Source organism: Notolepis coatsorum (assembly GCF_963971535.1).
Source record: "Notolepis coatsorum genome assembly, chromosome: 15".
Classification (NCBI taxonomy): Eukaryota; Metazoa; Chordata; class Actinopteri; order Aulopiformes; family Paralepididae; genus Notolepis; species Notolepis coatsorum.
In genome coordinates this window covers 49,162,892-49,189,980 of record NC_140179.1, presented here as the reverse complement: position 1 = coordinate 49,189,980, position 27,089 = coordinate 49,162,892, and the positions used below count along the sequence as shown (strand labels likewise).

At 44.3% G+C, this 27,089-nt stretch overlaps 1 protein-coding gene across 1 annotated transcript in view; it reads right to left on the bottom strand.

The window, feature by feature from the left end:
* creb3l2 (cAMP responsive element binding protein 3-like 2) overlaps window positions 1–27,089 on the bottom strand; it is a 71,886-nt gene that overhangs the window by 7,441 nt on the left and 37,356 nt on the right. Inside the window, exons 2-11 of the mRNA XM_084330789.1 lie at window positions 25,778–26,027; window positions 24,099–24,304; window positions 23,789–23,867; window positions 20,990–21,192; window positions 20,595–20,741; window positions 17,716–17,774; window positions 15,580–15,648; window positions 14,086–14,185; window positions 7,458–7,584; window positions 5,092–5,329 (exon numbers count right to left, since the gene is read on the bottom strand). Of these exons, the coding sequence (XP_084186915.1) occupies window positions 5,092–5,329; window positions 7,458–7,584; window positions 14,086–14,185; window positions 15,580–15,648; window positions 17,716–17,774; window positions 20,595–20,741; window positions 20,990–21,192; window positions 23,789–23,867; window positions 24,099–24,304; window positions 25,778–26,027 (1,478 nt within the window). The remainder of the gene's footprint in view (window positions 1–5,091; window positions 5,330–7,457; window positions 7,585–14,085; window positions 14,186–15,579; window positions 15,649–17,715; window positions 17,775–20,594; window positions 20,742–20,989; window positions 21,193–23,788; window positions 23,868–24,098; window positions 24,305–25,777; window positions 26,028–27,089) is intronic.

The following is a 27,089-nucleotide window of genomic DNA, read 5'->3' as shown; positions in this document are numbered from 1 at the left end:
TGAGCCCCAGACTCTGGATGGTGGTCTGCGGCTCGCGGGACAGTCCACACCCCGCTATCAGTGTTCTTCTTCCCCGCCAATGAAGTATTCACCCAAAGACTCAAAGACCCGTAGCAACAACTACCGCACTACCGGTAGAATAAGTGCAGAGAACCGTGGGAAGTGATGCAAACTGTCTTGTCGTGTTGATGCACGGTGATAGTAGTACGAGCGAGTAGTTAGGCGATAGTAGGGCTAACGCGATTGGGTGCTGAGAGGCCAATCAGGGCGCGCAAACCGAACGCGGAAGGACAACTGCCTTGGGTAAAGTATTCACGCGTCCTGGCGCTCAACGCATGGCAAGATAACCCGACTATCATCGGGTCTGGCGTCCAAAGAGTTAACTCAATCAGCACCGCACCCGATGATAGTCGGGTTAACTCGCCAACCGTTCAGCGCCAGACCCGAGTATAGTCGGGTTTTCATCGTTATTTCTTTTATTTGATATTTCCATTCATTACAGGCACACAGAGAATCATCCTGAGAATGCCAAAGTGCAATACCAGCCGCATCCATCCAGGTGGCAGTATCGAGCACCCTTTGAAACATTATATCTTGGCCTGTGCGTCGATCCTATTGGTCAGGCAAGGGGGGGGGGGGGGTTATAACGGTCGGATTGAGAAGCGTGAATTGCTCCCGGTGCATGATGTGTGGCGGATTATGTTGGCGACACGATCGACACCAATATCGTGATCAGATAATTGGAATATTCTTTTTGGGGTACATCCTAGTGAAGGTAAGGCCTATATGGTATCAATCCTGCTGTGATCCAACCATGACTTCACTTGGATCACAACATGTGTGTAACGTTACTCCACAACGTGTGCCGTTGGTGACGATCAAAGCATAAAAAAACGACCCCCCCAGGCGGCTGAGTGGCGCAGTGGGCAAGGCGCTCGCCACTAACGCAGGAGACGCTGGTATCGAGCCCAGCTCTCTGCGTTGCTACCGGCTTGGCCGGCCGTCATACTAACACAATTGGCAAGTGTTAGAGGGTGGGAAAGCCGGTGGGGGGGGATTGGACGTTGTGGACAGCGACTCCTACAGGTCGATTGGGTGACGCCGGTGCAGCGGCAGCGTGAGTCTCCCACGCGTTACTCCTCGCCACTGAGAGTTCGAGCTGCTGCGGTGAAAAGATGCGACAGGCTGCCTCCTCGTGTACCGGAGGGGACACGTGATGCAAGGCATCTATCCTCACTACAACCGACCAGTGGGAGGCATAGTCTAGCAACGTTCAAGAAAGGGGAGGGGAGAATTGTAAATACGAAATTGGGATGGGGGAAAAATAGAAAATGGGGAGAAAAAGTAGATAAAAAAAAAAATGAAAAAAACGACTCGCCCCCCACCCTTTCATGCATTCATGATGAAACATAATACCGATAATATAGATGTGATTTTGAAATAGTAGCATGTACAGGCGAGAAATGGCAACGTTTTTAGTGAATTGCACGTATTGCTGCATAGCGTTGTTTTCTGGGATTAGACAGGATTACTCTAAAACTATAGTCATATTCACCACGGTATAAAACGGGAATATATAGATGAAAAAATTATTTCTTTAACACATATTGAACGATAGATAGTCGATGTCGAATGGGCCATAGTATTGTATCCATAGCTATAATATAGAATATAGTTATAGCCCTGCAAACACAGCCACGTATTCCTATATTTTAGAGCGGCAGCCTTTTAACAACACATCACGCATATCGCTGTGGCGTCCATTGAGTTAAAGGAACAACATTATGGGAAATGCGCTTGAGACAAGAAGATAGATACCAATTTCCTCTCTGTGCGCTCAGTAGAAAGCTAGGTGGCTGCAAGCTAGCCTAGTTTAGCACAAATTAATGGAAACAGATACAGACCACTAACCACCATTTGTTTGTGCTAAGCTAGGCTAGCTTGCAGCCAGATAGCTTTCTACTGAACGCACAGAGAGGAAATTGGTATTCCTTTAAATTATTGACTTCCTATACCATCTCGAGTCACACCGATAGGATCTATGATTTTTGTGTGCAAGTGTGTGTCAAACGTGGGTGTTGTGTATGCTTCTGTGCGTGTATGTAGGTATGTGTGCCTACCTGTGGGCTACTGTACCTTTACGCAGGCATAAGCAAGTATCTGTGTGTGCATGTGCGTATGCGTGTGTGTGTGTGTGCGTGCGTGTGTGCGCACAGTGGTCAGCACAACAGTAAATCACACAGCAGCAGCTGAACTGCACAGAACGGTGCGGAACCGATGCCGAGCAGCACCTGCATCAAGTCAGCACCCGTGTCACCGAGCAGCACCAGTGTCACCAAGCAGCACCCGTGTCACCGAGCAGCACCCGTGTCACCGAGCAGCCGTGTCATCAAGCACCCGTGTCACCGAGCAGCGCGCTCCGCGCCGCCTGCCGGGGTGTAGGGGTGACACTCCTGCTCCGAGCCTGTTCCCGTCGCGCGCGGGTCAGCAACTTCATGGGAGAGGCACTCACATGAGCACCCTCCGCCACGTGTGACTTCCACCAATTACCCTCAGATGACTATTCATTACTTGAAATGATCAGAAACATCTCTATAAAACGCAGTTTATTTTGTATAAGAATATATTTTTCAGTTTAGATAGACATGAATACTCAACCAGATACGCTATAGGTGGATATTTTATATCAGGGGTAGGCAACCCTAGGCACGCGGGGGCATTTTCATAGGCACAGGGGGCAGCATAAAAAAAAATAAAAAAAAATAAAAAAAATTATAATTTTTTATTTTTATTTTTTGCTTTGAAATATTATAGTGAAATATTTTGCACTGTTGTCGCATTTATCTTGTTGAAATCCTCCCACAGGTTCTTTTTACTACCACATATTTAATTGAGACCCTTTATTTGTTTATTATTTCAATTTAGCTGGAAATACATTGCTACATCATTCAGTAACATTTGCAGAGCCTTATAACAAAAACATTATTACAGTCACCATTGTGACCAGTGGGATTAATCAACACATTTTATTATTTATTTTTCTATTTCATTGAACATTGCACATGTTAAAAGCAATATTTTTTACTCAATGTGAGTATTACCAAGTCAACTTGTGTTCTTAAAACAATGACAATAAACATAGTTTTATTAGGTTGAAATAATGTGGTACTTATTTTTCTGTTAATTTATTATGGATTGAAAACTGAAAACCTTAATGCACAGTAACTGAACTCAATATTTTTAAGTTCTGGTAACTTATTATTATATTTTTTGTACAGTGTAGTCTTGCAATCAATCAAAACTTATTTACACGATATACCTCACATTCACCCTCCATTCACATCCTGGTGTTCTCCTGGTGTTCTCCATTAGGCCTGTAGGTGGAGCTATGACAGCACACGTACAGTACACACACCAATGGTGTGTGATGTGTCCAATAATGAATGGGCAAATGTGAGTGAAATGGTCGCACTGTATGCAGCTGTTTGTCTGCATTGCACCCCCCCCCCCCCAACTCAGATTTAGGGTTGATACAACCATCATAATAATATTGTTAATAATAACAATAATGATGTAATAATGTAAAAATTATCATTAAAAAGACCTGATTATGAGAAGAAAAAAAATTCGATGCATGGAATATTGTTGAGGCACACTAGTTACAACTATATTTCAAACAGGCACTCCATGTCAAAAAGGTTGCTGACCCCTGTTTTATATTATCAAAAGTGAGAACAAACCCAATCAAACGAACGGTTATGGTTAAGGGTTAGGTTTATAAACAGTAAGGTTACGGTAAGGGTTAGGTTTATAAACAGTAAGGTTAAGGTAAGGTTTAGGTTTATAAACAGTGAGGTTAAGGTAAGAGTTAGGTTTATAAACAGTGAGGTTACGGTAAGAGTTAGGTTTATAAACAGTAAGGTTAAGGTAAGGGTTAGGTTTATAAACAGTAAGGTTAAGGTAAGGTTTAGGTTTATAAACAGTGAGGTTAAGGTAAGAGTTAGGTTTATAAACAGTGAGGTTACGGTAAGAGTTAGGTTTATAAACAGTAAGGTTAAGGTAAGGGTTAGGTTTATAAACAGTAAGGTTAAGGTAAGGCGTAAGGGTTAGGTTTATAAACAGTAAGGTTAAGGTAAAGTGATGTTGCTGGTGACTCTCCCTTACACCATTCATTATCCAGTCAGAGATTTCCATTATTCAAAATGAGGATCACCCAACACACACACAGTCACACACACGCCACGCACACACACTAGAGGCCTTGCACAGAATGGTTGTGTAGTGCTCTTTCTTCAAGCATGGCTGCCTGTAACCACTTTCAAAAGTAAACGCCTAATTTCTGTGCAGTGGTTGAGTGGGTAAAAAAATTATGGAAAAGCATGATATTGGGGATATAATTATGGGAATGTCGACTCAACCACTAAATTACATGCTTTTTCCTCACATGATTGTGAGTGTGCTGTTGAGCTGTCACAATTCTAACTTGAATCGTTATATTATTATTATATTTATATTATATTATCCATCAGTTTAAATGGTAAATGGTAAATTGCTGCATTTATATAGCGCTTTTATCCAAAGCGCTTTACAATTTGTTCCTTACATTTTACCCATTCACACACACATTCACACACCGACGGCCGAGGCAACCATGCACGGTGCCGACCTGCTCATCAGGAGCAATTAGGGGTTAAGTGTCTTCCCGGGAATCGAACCGGGAACCTCCGGATAACCAGACGATCTACCTACTGAGCCACTGTCACCCACAGTGGGCGAGGCTTATTCTAAGTATTCATGAAGAAGTTCATGAACGAGCATTAAAGCAATAGAACGGTTTGTCTGAGGGAAGCAACGGTTGTGATTGGAGGATCAAGAAAAGAGGGCGGGCTTGAGATCAATTGGAGTCTCCACCATAGTCTCTTTAATTTGCTGTGTCATCAGCTCTCCAGATTGAAATGGCTATGTTCTCTCTGTGTGTGTGTGTGTGTGTGTGTGTGTGTGTGTGTGTGTGTGTGTGTGTGTGTGTGTGTGTGTGTGTGTGTGTGTGTGTATGTATGTGTGTGTGCGTGCGTGTGTGCATGTGTATATTACCTGTGCAGGTCTTGTAGGAGGTTTTTCTGTGACTGTGTATCGTTGCTGGTATTTCTGAAAGGTGGGCGGGGCTCCACTGTAATGGGCTCCTCCTCCCTCAGCTTCTGCTGCTCAGAGCTACGCCACGCTGCCATGACGACGGCAGGCGTGTCCTCCCATTGGTCGGGGTAGTCGCCGCCCAGGCCAAGGAGGTGAGGCTGCTCTTCCTCGAAGGTAGAGAGCAGGTTCCTTGACTTTACTGAGGGAGGGAGGGAGGGAGGGAGGGAGGGAGGGAGGGAGAGAGAGAGAGAAAGGGGGAGAGGGAGAGATAGAGAGAGAGGGGGAGAGGGAGAGATAGAGAGAGAGAGGAAGAAAGGAGTTTAGAAAGATGTTATTAGTCCCATCTAGAGTGAATTATAGCAATCGCAAGCAGTAAAATGAGCTCAATTACTTGAGGGCAGACTGACCCACAGTAAATAACCTCAGAATATACTACTACACATAAAAGACCACAGTGAGTAAGTACTAACAACAAATAACCCCCTCCTCCTCCTACTCCTCCTCCTCCTCCTCCTCCTCCTCCTCCTTGATGAAGGTCATATCCTTTCAGTTCATGTTTGTTGATATCGCTGGGCTACTGTGAGTCACCCACCCCACCGCTGGGCCAATCGCTCACCAGCTGCTGGCATCTGCATTCAGATCATTCACCAGACAATTAGTCCCTAAGCGGCAAGAGGGGATGACTGGCGGAAAGTATGCATCACGTGCCTCCGTCCAGGACACACCCCTCTATCCAGGACTCATCCCTATATCCAGGACACACCCCTCTATCCAGGACTCATCCCTATATCCAGGACACACCCCTCTGTCCAGGACTCATCCCTCTATCCAGGACACACCCCTCTATCCAGGACACACCCCTCTGTCCAGGACTCATCCCTATATCCAGGACACACCCCTCTGTCCAGGACTCATCCCTATATCCAGGACTCATCCCTATATCCAGGACACACCCCTCTATCCAGGAATCATCCCTCTATCCAGGACACACCCCTCTATCCAGGACACACCCCTCTATCCAGGACACACCCCTCTATCCAGGACACACCCCTCTATCCAGGACACACCCCTCTATCCAGGAATCATCCCTCTATCCAGGACCCGGGTTCGATTCCCGGACCCGGCGTTCTTTGCCGAATGCCCCTGCTCTGTCTCCCATTTCCTCCTCTCCCTCTCTCTCTACCGGACTGCCTGGTAGTAAAAATGCAATAAAAATCTACAAAAACATAAACAAATTAAAATAAATAACAATAATAATAATAATGACAAAACAATAAGAAATAATAAATACAGATCTGAACTTAACTATTAAATACAAATATACCAAATAAAAATAAAAACAAAAACACCACAAACACAAAAGACACCAGACATTAGACACCCTACCCTAAGCCTAATGTTAACCATGACCTTTGAACCAAAGATCAGCTGTCTAGCCCAATAGGAAAAGCTGTCCCAAAATCAACTGGTTTATAGTCTGAAATGTGTCCCAGAAACACACAGTTCAGTTCAGTATTCACAGTATTTTCAGCAATCAGATTAAATTCATGAGGATAGTTGACCTTTCGCTGCATCCCCTCTGTCTCTCAACAACACAGGACCGACCTCTCCTGCTTCCCACACAGTGTTTATTATTCAGATGCCATCTGCATGTGTGTGTGTGCACATTTGTAAGTGTGTTAGCGCGTGCAACTGCATGTTAACTGCAACTGTGCATGCATGTGTGTGTGAGTATGTGTGTGTGTGTGTGTGTGTGTGTGTGCATGAGTGTATTACTGCATGCATGTGAGTATGTGTGTGTGTGTGTATGTGTGTCTGTGTGTGTATGTGTGTAAGTGCATGCATGTGTCTGTGTGTCCGTGTGTGTGTGTGTGTCCGTGTGTGTCTGTGTGTGTGTGTCCGTGTGTGTGTGTCCGTGTGTGTGTGTGTGTCCGTGTGTGGGTATGTGTGTGTGTGTCCGTGTGTGGGTATGCGTGTGTGTGTGTCCGTGTGTGTGTGTGTGTGTGTGGGGGGGAGGGGGGGTTTGCACAGGGAAGGAAAACCTAAAGGTCAACGATTGGAATCAGCCTCTTTTGCTTTTATGACAGTGGTGCAGACAGACTCATCTGATTGGTGGAGACATTACAATTAGCCTCAATTGCTTTTTGATTAAGCTAATGAAGAAGGCCCTCGTTACAATCAAGGCTAGGCACTCAGGAGAGGCCAAAACACTTCAAAGGTAGTGTGTGTGTGTGTGTGTGTGTGTGTGTGTGTGTGTGTGTGTGTGTGTGTGTGTGTGTGTGTGTGTGTGTGTGTGTGTACATGTGTACGTGTGTACGTGTGTGTACCTGTAGCTGTGTATGACTCTTGGATAGACAGCTGTTTAGACTGTCCAGACTCAGTGATGGTGGAACAGGGGTTCAAACTACTGGGGTAGAACGAGCCCAGAAACACTGCAAAACACAACACCACCACCTAGAAAGAGAGGAGAGATAGAGAGATATAGAGAGAGAGACAGCGAGAGAGAGAGAGAGAGAGAGACAGCGAGAGAGAAAAAGAGACATTAATTATGAATCAAACTAAATGCTGATAATTAATTAACCATGGAGGCTAGGGATGCTCGATATTGGCTTTTTTACCGATACCGATATACCGATATTGTCCAACTCTTAATTTCCGATACCGATATCAACCGATACCGATATATGCAGGGTCCCCCCCCCCCCCCCCCCCCCCCCCCCCCCCAAAAACGGAATAATTTCAGGTAATTAACATTACATATCTCTTGTGGAATTAACACAACATTATGCATACTTGTTAACAGAATTCGACTATAGGGCAACAATAATGTGGTCAAGAGGCATGGTTTCTATCTTGAGCCTTAACTGGCGTTGTTCCTTTTTATTCACATGGAAAGCAGCAGTAACATACAGGTCTCCTGGGCATGGGGGGAGAGAACGAAGTGGGAGTATACATTTTCTTTTATACTCGCCGCAAGGTGGTGTACCTGGGTGGCTCCGCCTAGAGCGCCCTCTAGTGGGAACAGATATATATATGCAACTAGACAGTCACTGGTGGAGACAGTTATATATGCAGGTAAACAGTTACTAGTGTAAACAGCCATATGTACAGTTAGACAGTTACTAACAATCCTACACAGAACCTCTGATCTCAACACTCCCACTTAGGTTTGCATTAGCATACTGGCTGACTTCTTGGAAAAACATTTAACAAAGGAAATAATATAATCCCAAAAACATCCATCGGGTATGACAGTCAATATCTTCACATTAAACATGACCTTTGCAAATCCCTTCAATTTTCATTTGAAACAGGCTCCCTCATAGTATCTATTACTCTGTTGTCCATTGGACAGTAAACCGGTGTCATTCTTTCTTATCTGATGACATACCTGATGAGATGATTATTTATAATGACATGTTTACATCTATATTGACACATTGGGTTCCTAGTAATCACAATGGTCCCCTGGTTGTCCTCATAAACAACAGTCTCCATATATACACAATGTTCATCATTTTAAACGGTTTTGACAGAACGCCCATTCTTCAAAAACACCATATTTGGTATAGAGGATACATTTCAATTACCTACTGCATTTTGAGCAATACATTCATAACCTTATCTTCATCACTTTGAGCAGTTGCTCTAGATAAACACATTTTGCATCGTTATAGCTAGAAACATATACTCAGCTTCACAGGCTGATAGTATCACTGTAGGCTTTAATCCTTAAACCTTTGTTATCTTTTCTGAAACACCGCTGTCCGTCTGCAGCACCTCTGGGATAACGAAAAACATATTTTTGACGTAGTTCAATGATTCTCTGTGGGGTCAACAAAAATACTATGACACTCTTACTCACTACAGAACATAGGTCAGGGCGAGTACAGGTTGTCCAACAGAATGAAGCTACCCACAGTTTATCTATACATTTCTTACTTCAGTCAAAAACATCTCAGGACCTTTTCCCACATATCTCTTCTGGGATATTTTTACACAGTTGGCAAACTGTTCGAAGACCATACCTATAAAATGGTTTAACCTGCCTAGGTCTTTCTTTTGTGGTCTGGAGCGATGATCAAATCCTTTGTATTTTAAACATAGATCCTCTTTTGTATTTAAACATTGAATCACCTCTGTACTTTAACATTGTAAACCACCCACCATTGTATTTAAACATGGGGTTAAACATAAGATCCATTTCAGTATTTTAAACCTGGTAACTCATCCACCTCTGTACTTAAACATGGGACCAAACATAGGGCTAATTTCTTCAGCATTTAATCAATTTTCTATGAGCCATACTTTGTATTTACCGTGGTCTTCAATACCCTCCTGGGTTGAATACAACCATTTCCCTCCCACTGTCTGTCTGCCCTCTGGTAACTTGGTTGAATACACCCATTTTCCTCCCACTGTATGTCTGCCCTCTTCGGGGGACAATGTGGCCTCCTTAAAGGTCGGGTTTACCCCACGGACTACCCTGTAGTAGTACTCAACGGGGGTAGGTGTAATGTCCTCCTCGTCACTCCCTTTCCTGGTATAGTCTGGCAGATATTCTGGGGGTTTGTGTTTCCTTCGGGGATACCTCCCACTGCTTGGGGCACTTGACGTCACCCTCAGGTGCTCCTCGTCATCGCCCTCTGGGGGTTGCTGACTGTCTGTCTGCACTACTGTACTAAGTACACTGGGGTGATGTGTTTCTGTTTCTACACACCTTGCTCTGGAGTCCAGCTCTGGCTCCTCTGTCTGTGTCTCGCTCTCACAGGTTGTCTTCGTGACAAACTTGACTAGCATGTGTTTCTGCACTCTCCCGTTACCGGGGTGATAAACTAGGAAAGCAGGGCTTCCTCTGTCGTGTGCTACGAAAAATCCTTTTACATCCTTGGACTTGGGTTTTCCCCTGTCCTGCAGGTACGCATAACACACTGATCCAAATCGAGCGGAGTTCTCCTCCGCTCCAATCCACTCCGGGCCGCTCACAGTGGTTTAACACTGATGTAATATACATGTAGTACAATGCCAAAGCAACAGATGGCGATGTACAAACATGAAGGCCATTTTCAACCAATGAGAAGGGTGAACCGTCACTCACATCCTGTTAGAAAAAGTATATGACGACATTGTTGTTGTCGTTAGCTTACATGCTAACGTTAATGGCAGCGACCATATCATTGTGGCTAGGCTAGCTATCATCGATTAGTAGAGCTATAAACAACGTTATTTAACATTGCAGAATGGGTACAATTACAATACGGCTCAATACAAACAATTGTTAAGGGGCCCAGGGGGTGTAGACTGTTGTAGTTTGGTCAAATCAAGAAAATTTACATCATGCTCAAAAAAAAAGAAAAAAAATCTGCCGAGCGATGTGGAGCAGCGTGCGCTCGATTCAAGGTGAGCGGTGAGCGAGCGGAGAGCGACTTGGGGGCGGGGTCAACATGAGCGATTAGCGGAGCGGAACAAGCCGTCTAGAGCGAAGAGCGGATTTCTCGCCCGCACCGATCCGCTCACAGGCCCTGGTACACACGTCTGTAAAAGACGGTACATATCTAAAACCTCCTATGGACTCGTTGCTTACTGGGCCTGCTAGGTCCATGTCAACTAGTGCAAGTGGTACCCTTACTCTGTCTGTGGGATTTCTGTATCTCGGTTGGGTAAACTTCCCCGTTTTGCACATTGCACAATTTGTCAGGTCTACGCTTCTCCCCTTCAATGTGCATGCCCTCTGACACTACTTGCAGTTTCAGTAAATCCTCGTAATTACAATGACCCATAATCTCGTGCCATGTCTGAATATCGTGACTGGCCGTCCCGCTACACACATCATCATTATCATTACACTGGTCGTTGTCATTATACTCAGTTTTCAGATAAAATATTCTCTGGTACATCTTTATGTCAAACCGGGTACCGTCAGGTTCTACAAGCTTCTATCCCCAGGCCATCAGGTTGCTCAACAAACAATAACACTATGCAACAACCATCAAATGCACTCACAACACAACACACACAACACACACAGCCATACGCACACACTCACTTTAAACAAACAACACACTGCAGCACCCACTCTCCACACTTTAGAACACATAGACACACTTTATATTTATTGGTAAAGGATTTGCACTACAACCCATACCTCAGTACACCTTACTGTAAATTGTACCTCATCCCATTTCTGCTTTGCACTATATAGTATTGTATATTAGTATATTGCATAGTATATTGTATATTGTACGGTAACTCAGTTACTCTATTCTGCATCGAACATTGTACATATGTATATACTAAACACTGTGTCTACGTACGTGACTTCTATTTTTACTTCTATTTTTACATGCTATACTATTTTATTTTATTTTATACTTATCTTTTGTCTAGCACAGTCTCTGGAGTGTAATAGAAAGAAGCATTTTGTATAAAAGTATTCTGTACTTCTGTATGACAACTATTAAAGAAACTTGAAACCTTTATCGAAGAATACCTTGGCGCCGCTTGCAGTAGCAGCTATTACAGAGAATAGTCCTTGTGGGAACGATGGTACGTATAGAGCGTTCTTTAGCGTCACCGTACGCTGGCGCCCCTTGCTGTCCGTGAGGCATACCTGTGCGTCTCCCCTCTCTTGTGCCAATCGGTAGATGAGTCTACCGTCCGCCAGCTCCATGCAGTGCCTCTCCGGGTGGAAAGTGTCATCAAAGTTCTTGAACCGACCCCTGTCGTTGATGACATGGGACGACGCGCCCATGTCCACGATCAGTCCCCTTCTCTGGGCCCGCTGCAGCTGGGCCGGTCCGGCGATGCCCGCCGTCCGGGCTCCAAAAGTGCAGTCTTCTTGTCCCGTTATTCTCCGGGCGTCGTCTCGACTCGCCTCACGTCGATCGTCGCCGCCATCGATTCTCCGGGCGTCGTCTCGATTCATCTCACGTCGATCGTCGCCGTCATCGTGTCCGCTGTCGTCACCCCGTCCACAGACGTTATCTTGTCCGTAGCCGCCATTTCGTCCGTGGCCTCCGTCTCGTCTGTAGTCGCCATTTTGTCCGTGGCCTCAGTCTCATTCATGGCCGTCGTCTCGTCCGTAGCCGCCATCTTGTCCATGCACGTATCGCACGCTCTGGTTGTATTTCTTCATGCACGCTCTGTCTGTGTGCCCCGTGGATTTGCAGAAGCTACACCAGACAGTCTTTGTGCAGTCGCTTCTCCGATGGCCTTTATCTCCGCATCGCCAACACGCCAGATCCGTTGTGGTCCTGGTTCTCTCTCTTGGAGTCGCTCGGGCCTTTAGCACCCTCTCCCCCTCCTCCGCGGCGGCTGGGTGGGTGTCTTCTGAGGCCTCGAAGTTCCTTAACTTAGCCTTAAACTGTCCCAACGTAATAGTTATTCACATGGAAAGCAGCAGTAACATACAGGTCTCCTCTCTCTGAGAGGCATGGGGGTTGAGGACGAAGGGAGTATAGCTTTGCTTTTATACTCGCCACAAGGTGGTGTACCTGGGTGGCTCCGCCTAGAGCGCCCTCTAGTGGGAATAGATATATATGCAACTAGACAGTCACTGGTGGAGACAGTTATATATGCAGGTAAACAGTTACTAGTGTAAACAGCCATATGTACAGTTAGACAGTTACTAACAATCCTACACAGAGCCTCTGATCTCAACAATACTTTTGACAATAAATAAAATCTGAATTTGTTACTTGCTTGCCTGCCTGGTTAAATAAAGGTTATAGAAATGTAAAAAAAGAAAAAAAGAAAAAAAATTGAAAACCGATACAGATATTTTCCGATATCACATTTTAATGCCAATATCGGCCGATAATATCGGACATCCCTAATGGAGGCAGATGTTTTCAATTCAATATTATAATCACACACACACACACACACACACACACACACACACACACACACACACACACACACACACACACACACACACACACACACACACACACACACACACACACAGGGAACAAAATAACTGCACGCCATTCGCCAAATGCGTGTAGATTTACCGTCTGGCGTCTAAAAATAATAGTCTGCACGCCAGCTGGCGTGTAGTTCATATCGATACTCTTATTTTGAAAATCCTGTGCGGGTCTCATTGCCGCCCCAAGCGCAGCTCCAGTCATAATATCTGGGCTCCGGCAGCTAGCAACGTTCAGGTTCATATGATACTCTTATTTTGAAAAACCCTTAGCAACTCCGCGAGTCATATGATATCCGCCCACTCCGCGTTGTCAGTTGAAAACAGAGCAGCAGCGTTAAACACAGCAGCGTTAACACAGCAGTGCGCCTACAGACGCGAAATAAGTCTGTGATGTTTTTTTTCTTCTCACAACGAGTCCAATGCAGCTACATGCTTTGCACCGTCGCCATTCCTTTATGCCCACATCGCCCGAAATTAACGTTTATATACCAATCACTACAACGTTAACGTAAGCTAACAAGCTAATCCTGATGATCAGACGAGGCAGAGCCACAGTGAACAGCACTGAGGAAAGGGAAATGGGGGGGCACTCTCCCCTTCCCTGTGTGTGTGTGTGTGTGTGCGTGCGTTTGGAAAGACGACGGAGTCACTAGTCAGGACTCAGGACAGGAGTATATTATAGTAAACTGAGGATTACTGAGGATGGACAGATAATGTTGATATTCAAATATAAAAAAGTTTCAAGAGGAGTGGAAGTTTGAAGACGGACTACAATATGATGCGGGGGTGGTGAGTTGAAACAGTGTGTGTGTCCCGACCCCACTTCTATGTTTCAATATTATATGTAATAATAACACATGGCGATATACTAAAAAGCTATTTATAATTTTTGGCTGGTAAAAAATCTGCCTGGCTGGTACTTTAAAAAATCTACCAGCCAAATGGCTGGTAAGTCAAAAAGTTAAGTTTGTTCCCTGCGACACACACACACACACACACACACACACACACACACACAAACCTACCATTAGGCAGGAGGAGGTCTGGGTACCAGTGACCCTGCAGGTCCTGGAGACTTTGCCTGCTACCACGACCTGAAGAGAGTGTAACTGCTGCAGTAGAGATCTGGGAGGGGAGAAAGAGAGAGAGAGAGAGAGAGAGAGAGAGATTAGACACACACATGTACTAAAGAAAAGTACAAGAAAAGACATATAAGGCTTTTCCTCTGACAGCCGTATTCCTCTCCATATCCCCCTCTCTCTCTTCCTCTCTCTCTCTCTCTCTCTCTCTCACACACACACACACATATACACACACACACACACACAGTTCATCCATGCATAATGAGATCACAGCACGATCTATTTTAAAACACTGGGTTTGATGAAGATGTTCAAAAACAGCCTCATCATCCTGCTTCTAGACTTTGAATTAAACGTAACAATAAATAAACAAAAGCAGAGAGAGATATGTTTGGGGTATTCCAAGGTGATGACACATCCCCAATCTATTAATATTTTTCTTTTTTCTTTTTAATCCTCTCTTTCTCCAATTTTTTTTTCTCTGTTTTTCTCCCCGTCCCAATTTAGTCGTTGTGCCAATTCCCGCCCTCCCCTACCTGGTTCTTGTGCGCATGTTCTCCTACTGGTCGGTACAAGGGAACCCTGAAGTCATCCGCACGCTTCCTCTGACACGCGCGGCGACAGCCAGTGACTCTTTTTTCACCTGGCAGCGAGGACTCTCATTGGTGAAGCGTAACGCGTGGGAGGTCACGCTGCCTTCATCAAGTCCTGCCTCCGCTGAGCAAGCGCCCAGACCTGACCTGTAGGCGTCGCTGTCCACAACGCCAGATTCCCACCCATGACTTCCCTCCCCCTAACTCAGCCAAACGAGTTAGTATGATGATCAGCCCAAGCCAAGGCAATGCTGACTCCGGGAGTCGAGACTGCAGCCTCTTGCATTAGTGACGAGCGCAATCTCCGCTACGCCACCTGACCGCCCCAATCTATTAATATTTTAAAGTAATTTCCAATAATGTCATTATTTTCTTGATAAATATGTAGCATACAGTGGAGCCAGCCAAGAAAGATAGGACAGATAGACAGAGAGAGAGGGAGAGAGAGAAAGAAAGAAAGAGAGGGAGGGCATGTGACATAGGTTGTAAGTTCGAATCAAGTTGTCAGTCCGAGATCTAAGCCTATTGAGCCACCAAGTCCCCATGGTGACCACTGAGTATGTGGTATGTTACATAATATAGTATAATGTAATCTGCTAAACATAATTAATTATTGTTCTGTAGTACAGATGCAATAGTGGTTCATATTCCAAGAAATGTCTCTTACATGTTGCTGCATTCCACACAATCCATGCCTTGCCTTTGCCGTGTGTGTGTGTGTGTGTGTGTGTGTGTGTGTGTGTGTGTGTGTGTGTGTGTGTGTGTGTGTGTGTGTGTGTGTGTGTGTGTGTGTGTGTGTGTGTGTGTGTGTGTGTGTGTGTGTGTGTGTGTGTGTATGTCTTACTTGTTGCTGCACTCCAGGTTCTCTACTTTCCTGCGTAGCTCACTGTTCTCGTTGGAGCATGTCTCCACCCTGTGGACGGACGGGAGCATTACAGCATCAGAGACTAGAACAGATGTGACTATTCATCAATAACAGACCTCTATGTGCTACAGATACACAACGTTTCCTAATTCACTTTGTTTGTTTGTGTTTGTTTGTTTTGTTTCTATGTATTTTTTTTGGTACTGACAATACAGTTTTGATATAGTTTAAGTTGTCTTTAATTTTACATTTTGTAATTGTAATTATATAGTAATTGTAATATAATTGTCTTTAAAGGTGCTATAGATAAAATGTTCATTGAATCATATAAAAAAACAATGAATACATGCCCACAAAAAAGTATTGATTAATCATTTAAAGATGAGTTAGCGGGTCCAAAATTAATGTTGTTGTTTACGTGTTGCAGGCCTGTACGCCTATATTCGAATACCAACCGGTTCATGCTTCCGCGTTCGCGTTTTGCGCTCTGATTGGCCACTGATGTTTTTGGTCACACCAATCGTGTGACGGCAAGTTCTTTCACCGGTTAAGCTTAGGCAATCTTTCGAAGTTGGTTAACACATTCGGGACGGGCCACGGAGATCTCCGTGTTTCGATTCCACCGGTTGTGGACAGAGGCACGGATATATCCGTGGGAAGTTGTTATTGCTTTTATTCCATTTTAATAACCTATTCAAGGTCGCCGAGCGGCACTGCAGATTTACCCTACTCTATGAATTCGAGAAGGTGCAATACCGGCCAGATCCTCTTAGGGGCGCTATCGCGCTAATGCAGTGTGCCCTGTGGCTGAACGGATCAGTCTTTTTTTTTTTACTTTCAATGGAGATTTCAGTAGCAGGATTCTGGATGTGCAGCATGTAGCTTGGATTACGTTTTGGATCGCAGATTTCACCATGCAATAAGGGGATTTATCATCAGCCAATGGACATATCGATCTACCAGATGGCGATCGATAACGGGGAAATACTCAGGGGGGGGGTCAGCCCGGACCACGGTAAGATCTTTTTCACGTAAATTACAGCCCGATCGGGCATTGTTTTGATAGCCATCCAGGCGATCGGTCTATGTGGCTAGTTAGACGAACACGGTTATTGGTAATCAATAATAATAAACGACGTCCCCCGCCCCCCCCTTTCATGCATACATGCTTTGGGATCGTCCCGATCATATGCAGTTTGAGTTATTTCTGTAGCATCTCTAAAACGGAAATGCCATTGGATATAACGTTAGCAGCTATTAGCCCTATATCTAGCCTTCCAGAAAATACTAGTCCCAAATCCCGTATAACGCTTATATTCACAGCGCTATAAAATGAGAACCTATTGATGAATTTCTTTTTTCTTTAAGCCATTTTGAGGGGATGGTTTATGGACTCAATTGACAATGAGAATGGACAGATAGCAATACTATACAGTATAGATTTAGCTCTACAAACAGCCCCACGTTTGTTTACATTCCCCGGTCCTCTTGACATTAATTAGACTCATCCCAATGGCCCCGAATGTGTTAAGGTTAGAGTTCGTCTTAGAGCAGGCCGATATCGTGTGATGGCAAGTTCTTTCGCCGGTTAAGCTTAGGCACCCTTTCGAAGTTGGTTAAGGTTAGAGTGTGGATCGTAGGCGCTAGGTAGTTTGCTGCTGGTCGAGGCGGAAATGGGCACGTCACGCGATTGGGCGCACATGTCACATGACCAGAAACGTCCGTGGCCAATCAGATCGCACCAGAAACGGCAGTGGCCAATCAGATGCGCAAAACGCAAACGTGGAAGCATGAACCGGTTGGTATTCGAATAGACGCGGCCTGTATCCACTTCCCCTTTCCCCACGTGGAATGCACCTGATTGGATTACATGCTGGTGCTCTAGTGCGACATCCAGTGGCTGAATGTTATCTATAGCACCTTTATCTATATATATCTATATCTATATATTATATATAAGAAGCTAGATCTATGACAGGATGCACCCTCCTGTTTATGCTGCTAAACCAAAGTCATGAAGCTCCAAGGTAAAATAGGTGAAAAGGAAACACACACACCTATCTGCTTCATGATGAAAGGATGATGAAAGGGTGAGGAGATGGGAGGAAGACTTACTTTTTTTCCAGGGCGTCCATATACTCTTTCTTCTTTCTACGACTCTCCTGAGCTGAGATCTGAGGGAGAGACAGAGAGAGAGACAGAGAGACACACAGAGAGAGAGAGAGAGAGAGAGAGAGAGAGAGAGAGAGAGAGAGAGAGAGAGAGGTTAGTCAGAGTTTAAAGAGAAGACAGTATTGCCGCTCATCTCAGCTCTAGGTCAGATATAAGCAGAAAACAACTGTAATGTTATTATTTGTGGTCCCTTTGAAGACCATGACACAGCCCTGTTTATGACTTAACCTGAAATCAGACAGAACACTATTGAATTGGGGACAGCTTGTCTGTGGCCTGCCCTAACTAAACGTGTGCGTGTGTGTGTGTGTGTGTGTGTGTGTGTGTGTGCGTGCGTGCGTGCGTGTGTATGTGTGTGTGTGTGTGGGTGTATGTGTTTGCGTGTGTGTGTGTGTGTGTGTGTGTGTGTGTGTGTGTGTGTGTGTGTGTGCATGGACCGCGGAACCGGTATGGCCAGTAGGGCCGTGGCCCTACAAACTTTTGGGGTGAAAAAGAAATATATATATATATTTTTTTTTAATTAAAATTTTTTTTTTTTTTGCTCTGCGCAGTTTTGGCGTCCTCCTCTATATCTGCAACCATTATTTTTACATAAAAAAAATCGAACATAAGGGAAAATTAGCCAAAAATCTAAAACGGTCGGTCGGTCTGAGCCTCAGTTTTAGGTGCTCACAGTCTTTCTTTCTTCTTAATTTTCTTTGAAAGCTAATTTGCACATTATTTTATTGTTTCTTATTGTTGTTATTATTATTATTATTATTATTATTATTATTATTATTATTATTATTATTATTATTATTATTATTATTATTGTGTGTTAGCTAAGTTGTTTATTTGTTTTAATTCTTTAGTGTGCACTTTACATTTATTCTTAGCTCTTGTTCTTGCTTGTAAAAAATAAAGGTGCAGTACTTTACTGTATAACTGTTAACCCTGTTAACTGCCACACGACGGAGGGTTAACCCTTTATTATCACACAACCGACGGTCGTGAAAGGGTTAACCTTCTGTGTATTGTCGCAGTGAAAAGGGTTAACCGGTTGGTAGCGCGCAGTGGTGAACCTCGCATAGGGCGCCAAATGTGCTAGGTCCGCCCCTGGGTGTATCAAACTCAAACATTATGTAAACATTAATAATAATAATAATAATAATAATAATAATAATAATAATAATAATAATAATAATTAATAATAATAATAATAATAATAATAATAATAATAATAATAATAATAATAACATTAATTAATTAACATTAACACTTTAACTGCCGAAAACGCCGGAACTCGTCATTCCCCGCCATGCTCAAGTTGCCGCGGACGCCGTAACTCGTCTTTGATATCAATATTTCAAAAATCTGTGATCGGAATCATATTTCCCCTCTGCAGCCTTGACACACAGTTCTGATCTCCTCTCAATCCTCTAGCGGTTCAAGAGCGCCATCTGGTGGCCGATCGGCAGATCGAAACCGGATGTCAACCTTTAACCCGGCAGGACTCACTCCATATGTGGTCCGGGCACTCGCTAATGTTAGAGAGACTCAGTCTTCACACAGTGAACATCGATCGGTGGAAATAACTCGAAAAAACAACATGATTTGGACGTATATACTATTATACAACCTGGAAATAGATCGGGTATTTCGACATCCCATAATGGAAAACTGTCTACTCCACGCTGATCGCCCAACGGCCCGAGGAGACTGGGGTGAGTGTGTAGTATTACCGTGTTCGATATAAACTGCTATGATGAACATATGACCCACATTAGATGAATGGTATAACGTTGCCCACGGAATTATAAACGCCCCCTCGCCCATCCGGTCAACATCAGATGACGTGTAGTAACTTCCAGAACCACATCCAGTTGAAATTTATTATCTGGCACAGATCGCTATCAAACTGTATTTCATCATCAATATAATGCATTTGGGGCTATAAATCACGTTCTGGAGAAAGCTGCAGAGAGATGAAAACATACTTATACTTTAGACCATATTTTAGTATGAATATGTGAATGAAAAAGTTTAACGTTCATACACCCTGAACAATACATATAGGACATTGAATGGGCCCTAATAATGGCAATCTAGCAATAGAATTTAAAAAGTTATAGCCCTGCAAAGAAGGGGAACTTCTCCATAGACAAATAGAGCTGGCAAGCGATGGTATATCATGAATTTAACCTTGGCAGTTAAAGTGTTAACATTAACAGTCAAATGTATATCAGCAAATACATTTACGTCCGCGCAGTGTGCAGTGTGAGTGCTGCAGGGATCTATCAAAGTCCAATCAACCAGATGACCCCGCTGTACTTGCAGGTACAAAACGGATACAGGAGAAGGTACATCTCAGAGAAATCGGTCTGTTCATTCCAAGTGGTTCAAGGACCACAGATGGCTAACGTTTTGCCAAACAAGAGCAAAACTGTTTTGTACACAATGTCGTCTTTGAACAATGAAAGGACTCGGTTCTGGTTTAAGCAAAACCAACGAGAATGCATTTTCAGTGCTTGGATTTCAAAATTGGAAAAACGCTGTACATGTCTTTAAAAAACAAAAAGTAGCAAATACCACAAAGAGGCCATGGACTACCACCAGGTACACGTTTCCTACCAACGCCCTACCAACTTTGAGTGTAAAAAAAATAATATATATATATATATATATATTTAATTTTAATTTTTTTTAAATTAATTAATTAATTGGCCAGACCTATTCCAAATGCGTTCCGCGGTCATGTGTGTGTGTATGTGTGTGTGTGTGTGTATATGTGTGTGTGTGTGTGTGTGTGTGTGTGTGTGTGTGTGTATTTGTTTGTGTCTCACCTTGTTCTTGATCTTCCTGCGTATCTTCTTCAGGGCCTTCTCCTCAGCCTTGGTGAGGGGCAGCTTGTTGGGGACGGGGTAGCCCTCGGCAACCAGCGTACGTCTCTCCTCCTCGGTCAACATCAGGGGACCTGACCCCTGGAGTTTCTACAGGGAGGGGGGAAACGTCAAAGGTCAAAGGTTAACACATATCATAGTTTGCATTTAAACATTCTAACAACATAAAACGTCATGGTCTTCATGGTTCCAGTGTGAAAGGGTTCGTTGAGGCATTTTAGTGATTTTTACAGTTAGTTAGTTGTTTAGTTGAACCTTTATTAACCCCCTTTATTAATCTCCAAACTAAAGAGGTGAGGTTACATCATCGGCACGCATCAAAGCCAGGTGTTACTCACATGAGGAGCAGTCAGCAGGGGGGAGTTGGAGAGAGTGGACGGGGCACGGGGCGCCACCTTCAGGGCAGGCTGTGTGGGTGCAGGGCTGTGGGGGGAGGAGGGGCAGGAGAGGCCTGGGGGGGCGTGGACGGGGCTCTGGCTGCCCTCTGAGTCACTGCCGTGAGAGCTGGGTGGGGTGGGGGGCATCTGGAGGGACTCCAAACCTGAGGGACAAACAGAACATCTTAGTGATTCCAAAATATGAGAGAAACAGAATTTTTTTAAATCAACGTCATACTGGTGTTTATGAAAATTGTCTTTTTTAATTTATTTTATTTATTAAACATACACACACAGGGCAATTGTATCATTCTTTAAATAAATCTTTCTTTATTTGCTATTATTTTATGGCAATAAAAACCATTGCCATGAAAAGCCAGCAGGGGCATAGCAAGAGTTTGAACTTTAGGCTCTGGTTTTCCTGGAGGTCACAATAGGTAATCTTATACAGTGAGACCAGGTTTGAAAAAAATTGCCTCACTACAATGAAATGGCTAGTATTTCACACATGGTTAACATCATCACACATGAGTACAAAAGGGCCACAAGAGTCTCCGCTTTCCAGTCCAATGTATGCAATTCCAAGACTGTTTAGGGAACTCGGTAGGCAAATACACCATTTTTAAAATAGGCATAAATAACACATTTGTAATACATGCTAAATAACTGCATTGGTTTGCCTGAAAACGACATGGGATTAGCATAAATTGGGCAGTTCTGTAAAGGGGAGACTCTATCCATACATAGGACCCATTTTCATTCTAGAGGTGAGAGGGAAAGGGACCGTTTTGAAAATGCCATGGTACCGATGGATTCCGTTGATTGTCTAGTTTTATATGATAGAAGGAAGCAGGAAGCCGGACCAGCACTCACAGATTCAAAGTTTTAATTGCAGCCTGGAACATACATGTTTCGGAACCAATGTGTTCCTTCGTCAGTGTTGATGCTAGCTTAAATAATGAGCACACTAGAGCCTGCAAAAGTCAGATAATGGGGCTAAGAAGATGTTTTTGGGAGAGGAATTTAAAGGGAGGCTTGGTCAAAACTAAAAAGAGTCTGGCGACACCCCTGCCTCGGAGCGTTAGATAACAAGTCAATATTCATATAGTATGATGTAGAGAGGCAGGGGAACTATGTGAGAATGCTGTTCATCGACTACAGCTCAGCATTCAATACCATAGTCCCCTCCAAACTCATAGCCAAGCTCAGGGACCTGGGCTTGAACTATGACCTGTGCCAGTGGGTCCTGGACTTCCTGACGGGCAGACCCCAGGTGGTAAGAGCCGGCAACTGCACCTCCTCATCCATCACGCTCAACATAGGGGCCCCCCAGGGCTGTGTTCTGAGCCCCCTCCTCTACTCCCTGTACACACATGACTGCGTAGCACAGCGGAACAACAACACCATCATCAAATTTGCTGATGACACAGTAGTGGTGGGCCTGATCTCTGCCAACGACGAAAGGGCCTACCTGGAAGAGGTAGAGAACCTGTCACAGTGGTGTCAGGAGAACTGCCTCTCCCTGAACGTCAGCAAAACAAAAGAGATGATTGTGGACTTCAGGAGGTCGGGGGTCAAGGACTACAGCCCCCTCAGCATCGACGGGGCACCAGTTGAGAGAGTGAACAGTTTCAAGTACCTCGGAGCCCACATATCCGAGGACTTGACATGGACCACACACATTGACAGTGTTGTGAAGAAGGCACGACAACGCCTCTACTTCCTCAGGCGCCTAAGGAAATTCCAAGTCAGTCAGAAGATCCTTAGGAACTTCTACTCATGTACAATAGAGAGCATCCTGACCGGCAACATCACCTCCTGGTTTGGGAATAGCACTGCACAAGACCGTAGCAGACTACAAAGAGTGACACGTTCAGCCGAACGCACAATTAGAGGGGGGCTTCCCACCCTCCAGAACATTTACAACAAGCGGTGCAAGGGGAAGGCTAAGAGAATTATTAAGGACTCGAGCCACCCGAACAACTGCCTCTTTGAACTGCTGCCGTCAGGCAAGCGATACCGGAGTCTTATGGCGAGAACAGAAAGACTCAGAAGGAGCTTCTATCCCCAGGCCATCAGGCTGCTAAACGAACAATAATCGCTAAACGAACAATAATCACTATGCAACAACCATCAAATGCACACAGCACACACACCCACACGCACACACTCACTCAAACAAACAACACACTGCAGCACCCACTCTCCACACTTTAGATCACACAAACACACTTACACTTTATATTTATTGATAAAGGATTTGCACTACAACTCGTACACCTACTGTGAATTGTACCTAAACTGCACCTCGTCCATTTATGCCTTGCACTATATAGTATTGTATATTAGTACACTGCACAGTATTGTATATTGTATGGTAACTACGTCTACGAACATTGTACATATGTCTAAACTGAACACTGTGACCTCTTTTTTTTACTTCTAATTTTTACTATGTTTTTATTTCATACTTATCTTGTCATGCACAGTCTCTGGAGCGCAACAGTAAGAAGCATTTTGTACAAAAGTATTCTGTACTTCTGTATGACAACTATTAAAGAAACTTGAAACTATCTGTGTGTGAGAGTGAGTGAGTGAGTGAGTGAGTGAGTGAGTGAGTGAGTGAGTGAGTGAGTGAGTGAGTGAGTGAGTGAGTGAGTGAGTGAGTGAGTGAGTGAGTGAGTGAGTGAGTGAGTGAGTGAGTGAGTGAGTGAGTGAGTGAGTGAGTGAGTGAGTGTGTGTGTGTGTGTGTATGGTTACTTTTAGGGGACAGGTTGAGGAACTGGTCAACTTCATGAGGCTCCAGTTTAATCTGAGGAATCACATCCTCCTCTTTCACCTAGAGAGAGACAGAGAGAAAGAGAGACAGAAAGAGAGGCAGGGAGCGAGAGAGAGAGAGAGAGAGAGAGAGAGAGAGAGAGAGATCCTGTGATAAAATATCACACAAATGTGCAATATTTGTCCCGTAAACTCTGTGTGTGTGTGTGAGTGCATGCATGCGTCGGGCTGCTGTGTACCTCAGCATGCTAGCATGTGTGTTTCTCTTTGTCTACTTAAATGTCTCTCTCACCTTGACGGCCTTGCCGTGGGCTGGGGGGGGGATGGTCGTCTGGGCGGGGGCCGGTGTGGGGGCCACAGCTGGGCTCTCTTCTGCCTTGGGGACCAGGGAGAGGGAGAGGGTGGGGAGGAGCAGGGAGGGAGACTCGCACAGGAGACCCTCTATGGTGTCCTCCTGCTCCATGGGCCAGTCCCCTGAGTCCCCAGGGTCGGACTCCCCTGGGAGGAGACCACACACACCAGTCAACATAAACATCCTCTCCAGCTGGAGGTTAAACCCCGAAAACATTCTGAAAACAGCGGCTTAAGTCACTCATCGAAGATCATGCTGTTCCTACCTAGTTGATTGAATGATTAATAAATACGATATATTCTAGATTGGGTTCAGTTGATTCCGTTTTTTTCTAAACTTGGAAATATGAACGAGGCCATTATTTGGTGACAATATTAAAAAGGGGCACTTCACCGAAAAACAATGCAGATTTATTTTGCACATAATCTCACCCACACATCCAACAAAGTTGCACACATTCATTTAGTTTCATAGAACTATAGAAGGGCTAGACAGGTTGATCCCTGGTGTTTCATTATAAGCATCACAAAGTGAGGTTGCTTGCATGATTTGTCGTGTGACAGTGAAAGGGTTAACCTTTTTTGTGTTTTATTTTTTTATTATTTTTTAAACATAACATAAAATTAGATATACAAGCATTAATTAACAGTACACATCCAATGAAATCACCATTTAAATAAATGTAGTATACGAGATATACACCTAATACTTGCTATCTAATACCCTACAATTATGCTCTCGCTCGCTCCCCCCCCCCCCCGGACCCCAAAGGGTTCCTTCTGTAGTGTGGTAGTGAAAGGGTTAACACTTTGTCATGTGGCAGTGAAAGGGTTAACATTCTGTATTGTCGCAGTGAAAGGGCTAACCATTTGGTAGTGTGGCAGTGAAAGGGTTAACCGTCTATAGTGTGGTAGTGAAAGGGTTAACCGTCTGTAATGTGGTAGTGAAAGGGTTAACATGCTGTATTGTCGCAGTGAAAGGGTTAACCTTCTGTAGTGTGGTAGTGAAAGGATTAACCTGCTGTATTGTCGCAGTGACAGGGTTAACCTTCTGTAGTGTGGTAGTGAAAGGGTTAACCGTCTATAGTGTGGTAGTGAAAGGGTTAACATGCTGTATTGTCGCAGTGACAGGGTTAACCTTCTGTAGTGTGGTAGTGAAAGGGTTAACCGTCTATAGTGTGGTAGTGAAAGGGTTAACATGCTGTATTGTCGCAGTGAAAGGGTTAACCTTCTGTAGTGTGGTAGTGAAAGGGTTAACTGTCTGTAGTGTGGTAGTGAAAGGGTTAACATGCTGTATTGTCACAGTGAAAGGGTTAACCTTCTGTAGTGTGGTAGTGAAAGGGTTAACCTGCTGTATTGTCGCAGTGACAGGGTTAACCTTCCGTAGTGTGGTAGTGAAAGGGTTAACCTGCTGTATTGTCGCAGTGAAAGGGATAACCTTCTGTAGTGTGGTAATGAAAGGGTTAACCGTCTGTAGTGTGGTAGTGAAAGGGTTAACCTGCTGTATTGTCACAGTGACAGGGTTAACCTTCCATAGTGTGGTAGTGAAAGGGTTAACCTTCCGTAGTGTGGCAGTGAAAGGGTTAACGTGCCATCTTCAAAGACGTCGGCTGGTCTCACCTGCTTCGCTGCCTTGCTCTCCGGTCAGGTGGGACAGGGGCGACTGGGGACGGCTGTCCCCGCACAGCGAGTAGCTGTGCTCGGCCGCGATGTGGGGGGGCAGGGGGGAGGAGGGGGTCAGGTCTTCCCCGTCGTCGCCCTCCATCGCCTCCCCTCGTCCGCCCCCCCGCACGCCGGACAGGAAGGGGTCACTCAGCAGCTGGCCCAGCAGGGCGTCCTGGGAGAGGTCGTCGAGCAGCTCGGAGAAGTGCTGCGGAGAGGAGGGTGGGGGGGGGAAACACTTTAAAGTTTGTTTTTTTGCAACAAGCGGTGCAGGGGTAAGGCTAAGAGAATTATCAAGGACTCCAGCCACCCAAACAACTGCCTCTTTGGACTGCTGCGGTCAGGCAAGCGATACCGGCGTCTCATGGCAAGCACAGAAAGACTCAGAAGAAGCTTCTATCCCCAGGCCATCAGGTTGCTCAACGAACAATAACACTATGCAACAACCATCAAATGCACTCACAACACACACATCCACACGCACACACTCACTTTAAACAAACAACACACTGCAGCACCCACTCTCCACACTTTAGAACACCTAAACACACTTTATATTTATTGGTAAAGGATTTGCACTACAACCCATACCTCAGTACACCTTACTGTAAATTGTACCTCATCCCATTTCTGCTTTGCACTATATAGTATATTGTATATTAGTATATTGCATAGTATATTGTATATTGTATGGTAACTCAGTTACTTCTATTCAGCATCAAACATTGTACATATGTATATACTGAACACTGTGTCTACGTACGTGACTTCTATTTTTACATGCTATACTATTTTATTTCATACTTATCTTTTGTCTAGCACAGTCTCTGGAGTGTAACAGAAAGAAGCATTTTATATAAAAGTATTCTGTACTTCTGTATGACAACTATTAAAGAAACTTGAACTTGAGAAACTAATGAGAAACGGCTATTTGTTTTTAAATGAACGTGGTGTTTCGTTTCGAGTTGTATATTTACTACTTCCTGGAATAACAGACATCCTAGTGATGTAACACATCTCAACTCTTTGTCTCGATAGCTCTCGATCCAAATTAATATGTACAAGACTGTTCACAGGCTGGTCGACGTGTGAGATTATGGGATGTAATCAAGCGGTTGTATTTTCTGGGTGCCATGTTTTCTTAAAGGGACACGGCAACATTATGGGAAATCGCATTTACCGTTTTCTCCAGAGTCAGACAAGAAGATCGATACCAATCTCCTCTCTGTGAACAGCTCTCTACTGAACGCACAGAGAGGAATTATCCATC